At 30.4% G+C, this 4,083-nt stretch overlaps 1 protein-coding gene across 1 annotated transcript; it reads right to left on the reverse strand.

Moving 5' to 3' along the window:
- LOC109352768 lies at nt 207-3,631 on the reverse strand. The gene is made up of 5 exons (XM_019594962.1): nt 3,460-3,631; nt 3,253-3,307; nt 2,959-3,105; nt 385-735; nt 207-324 (listed from the first exon to the last, which is right to left on the reverse strand). Exons 2-4 carry the CDS (start codon nt 3,262-3,264, stop codon nt 397-399), a joined length of 498 nt encoding a protein of 165 aa, XP_019450507.1. The 5' UTR covers nt 3,265-3,307; nt 3,460-3,631; the 3' UTR covers nt 207-324; nt 385-396.

Here is a 4,083-nt window from a genome sequence, read left to right on the forward strand (position 1 = left end):
AATAAGTCACTTGTATTGCATGTAATAATAACTCTCACAGAGGAATGGTAGGTAAGTGCAGTAAGTGATGTAAGGTCTTTTGTACTAGGTCAAATATCAAATGTCGATTCTTATGAGTTATGAGTAACACTTGTTGAAAAGAACAACCACACACTCTAAAAGTGATTAGTTCCTTAACCATAGGGTGAGAGATACCCTCATTATACAAAAAAAAAAAACTATCATAAAAAAAAACTACTGAAGCATATTTGAAGAGTGAATGGTATAATATTCTAATGCCTTGAAATTTAATTACCAACATGAGTGAAAATTCTAAGAACACCTGAAACATACAAAAAACTCCATGACCTATGAATGGAAGATACATAAAATGAGAAAGAAGGGGTAATAACTTATTCACTTATCCACAGAGATAAGTGAATTTGAATCTTCCATAAGAGAGAAACCATTAGGTCCATAAGTAGGACATAGATTCCTTTTGTAAGTACTTGCATTTCTTCTCTCAGCTTCAAGGTAATGACCAAGAGAGGGTGCATCATTAACACTCACTGCATCAGTACTTAGCCTTGAACATAGTGAAAACAAACAAGGCTTAAGCTTGTGATTCTTTCTATTATCCTTTGAAGGTTCCAATATTCTTCCTCTAGTTGATCTCCTTGAGAGTTCTAAGAAGCTAGAAATGCCAATGATGCTTCCAAGTGTAATGTTTTTGTCATGGAAGAATGATCCTGTGGACTAAATAAACCAAGTCATGGAAAGTGAGTTAGAAAAAATGGCTCATGAATACTTCTATAAGCAAAGAAGCATGATATATAACAAATTTTCAATCAAAGATACTCAAAACCTTTCCATATGGGGTGAAAGATTACCATTTTTGCACTTATGAAGGTTCCTTCTTGAGGTGTGTTGTATTTGGAAGGATAGAGATCATTTGTACTAAATAGTATTTCATTATCTGTCTCAGATCAATCAGAAATTTACTTTTTATTACTTTTTAGTTTTTAAAAATTTTCTTTTATTCATATGACAATATTTGATTGGCCCAAGAGAGGGAACAAGACATGGTTTGGGATAGATGATCTGTCTCATGTTTGGAATAATCTTTTACTCCAAAAAAATAATTAATTTTTGGTATTATCAAGAATATTCTCTCACCCTATGCATAAGAAACTAATCCTTTTGGAGTGCATGGTTGCCCCTCTCAACAATTGTCGCTCCTAGGAATCGAATTTTTGACCTTTTGATTGTCCCGAGGATTTAGCAGGACCTTATAGACAATGCCTTGTTGGTAAATAATTAGTTTATGTTGCTAAATAATTTGCTTGTATGTGAACATGAATCCATCTTCCTTTTTCTAATAACAAATCCTCACATTTGCCATTAGTTCCTAAAAAAGCATCTGTGGAAAATGTTTTTCATATAATCTTCTGTATTTGATTTGTTTTAGAATATGATTGCTTCTTTCTCACACAATTGAAGGGCTATTTTCTGCACTTTAAGAATGTTTTTCAGAACCCCTTTAATAAAGATTAAGACTTTCAATGATGCATGATTTGAATTTATCAAAATGAAAAACAGTATAAGAACAACAACATAGGAATTAAAGTAAAATCAATGTCATGTTCTGTCAGACCATGATGTTCTAGGCCATGATCTGGACCACATTGGAATCAAGCAATAATTGACAAACCAAAGAAGCATAGGATCCAAAAGAGAGAAACAAGAAAATAGATTGAAACTTTATGGTCATATTCATTATATGTAGTTTCCTTTTCCTATTCAGTTCTAGTTTGGACTCATTCAAAAGTTAAAATCATGAACTTCTGGCAAGAAATGAGTAAAAGTAATTAGTCATAGAGCCATGGTTCTAAATTTCAAACCTAGAAGAAGCAGCACTACAAATGAGTGTACATAGACCTATAGAAACCCTACTAGATATACCTGATATACCTCTAGTGTACCGTTGTATGATAGAATAACGTATCGCGTACTGCGTATCCACATCCGTACTAAAGAGAACGATGTATCAGACTATGGTTTTAACAAGTTAGAAATAGTTAAGTGTCTCAAATTTAAGACAGTGTGAATTGGTAAGGATCAATAACCAAAAAGGAAGCATTAGTGTATAGATGAGAAGTGCAATAGTGTCAGAGTCACACTTGAGTAGCCATAGCTGATATTTGAAGCAATAATTATTCTGTACCAAAGAGTTATATCAATTGTATGCATACAAAATACTTGAGATGCTCTCTTTATGTGACTATGATCACTTTAATAAATAGTACTCAGAACAATTGAAATGGTGTCATCATTGTGATGAAAAATATAAAAAAGAGAAATAAATATAATAACAAGTGATAGTTACCTAATATATGGTTCTCTTCTGTATGGGTATATAGTACGCGGTATGTTACTCGACTACTCCTATCAAATATCGGTATGTTAGAGTAAATTTAGTAGGATTTCTATAGCTCTTTGCATAACTATTTCTAGTGTCACTTATTATAGGTTTAAATCAACTTTAGTTTCACCATGGAAGAAATACCCTAGCATCAAATTATTTGTTGTTTGTTGTACCTCATTAATATAGCTAAATGTATATCACCAATTACTCTCTTTTTTTCTTTACTCTTTCTTTAACTTAAATTCTAGGTAAAAATTTAATTCATTAATTATAGAGAACCAATTCGCAAAAGAACCACAGATTGGTATACAAGAACCAGTTTATGGTAAGGTAAGAAAATGAGAGAATAGAAATGTGTTTAAATATAAGAAGAATGATAGAAGAATGAGATAAAAAACAGGAAGCATTAATTAGCATTAGTATCAATGAATCAATAAGACATTAACAAAGTGGCATATCTAAATATAACTTAAATTAACAAAGTGGTCATCACAATATTATCTGAAATTGACTTAAAAAAATGTTTTTGAATCTGTTAGGAGAAAATTACCAACCTGGGTATGAAGATCTGATGAAGAATCAATTGAATGAGTGAAAGAATCAATTGAATGAGTGAAAGATACTGAACCAGAAAAATCACCATTTCTTACCAACCCAATTCTGGAATTCAAGAATCTTAATCCCAAAGGCCACCCTTCTTCCTATATCAAACCCACCAAAGTTGGAATTTTATTTTAAGAAACTTATAAATAAGCTAAGATAAATAAAACCCAGAAAATGATTCAAAGTAACCATCTTTTAAAAGAGTTTCAGAATATGATAGCACCAAATTTATATGCATAATGTACCTGTTGAGCCATTTCTGTTGCTACTGAATGATATGGTGTTATACAAGTAGTTGCACTGAAATGAAATACTAGAAAATTATGTCAAAAGAAGTCACTTAGGATAAAAAACATAGATATCAACATTGAATATTAGTGGAATAAACTTGACATTTCAGAATAGTAGAACAGTGAATATATATATATATATAGATAAGAGCATTTAATCACATTTATAATGAATATGAAAATCACATACCAGAGGTGATGAAAGAGTGATTTATTTTCAGTGAGTTTCAATGGTTTGTTTGGAAGATACTGCAGAGAAGATAATGGAAGCAGAAACAAATGTCAATGTGAGTTTTGGACAAATAAAAAAAAACACACACATTACTATAATGACTTGAATAGCCACTCCATGAGAATGGTTGCACTGTATAAAAATATATGGGCTATTTTATTATATAAAATATCATATCACTTATAATTCTTTTAATAGTTTACTGCTACTTAAGCATAGTTTTAAAATACCATAATATTGGTAGTATATAAAAATGATCGGAAAATGATGAATCAAAATCTATATTGGTAGTATATAAAAATTATACTAGTCGTATAGTTATATTGGTGTGGAAATTGGACGGTTTTCCTCAAATTGGCCATATTAGCTGGATTTACGCAAATCAATATTAAACTTTTTTAAATTAGTGGGAAAAAAAACAAGACATTGTTTTGTTTTAATTTTTTAAAATAAAAAAAATAAAAATTACTTCATTTTTACTAAAACATTATTGTGGAATATCAAACAGTACATCAAAACTTTGTTTATACTTATTAAATATGGTTTATCACCGA

This window comes from Lupinus angustifolius, chromosome LG07 (genome assembly GCF_001865875.1).
Source record: "Lupinus angustifolius cultivar Tanjil chromosome LG07, LupAngTanjil_v1.0, whole genome shotgun sequence".
NCBI lineage: Eukaryota > Viridiplantae > Streptophyta > Magnoliopsida > Fabales > Fabaceae > Lupinus > Lupinus angustifolius.

Bases quoted from the DNA above. Each gene is read 5' to 3' on its own strand.
- LOC109352768 (XM_019594962.1), bottom strand. The intron at 736-2,958 runs GTTGGTAATTTT...TGGTTTATTTAG, and splicing joins CATCAGATCTTCATACCCAG to TCCACAGGATCATTCTTCCA.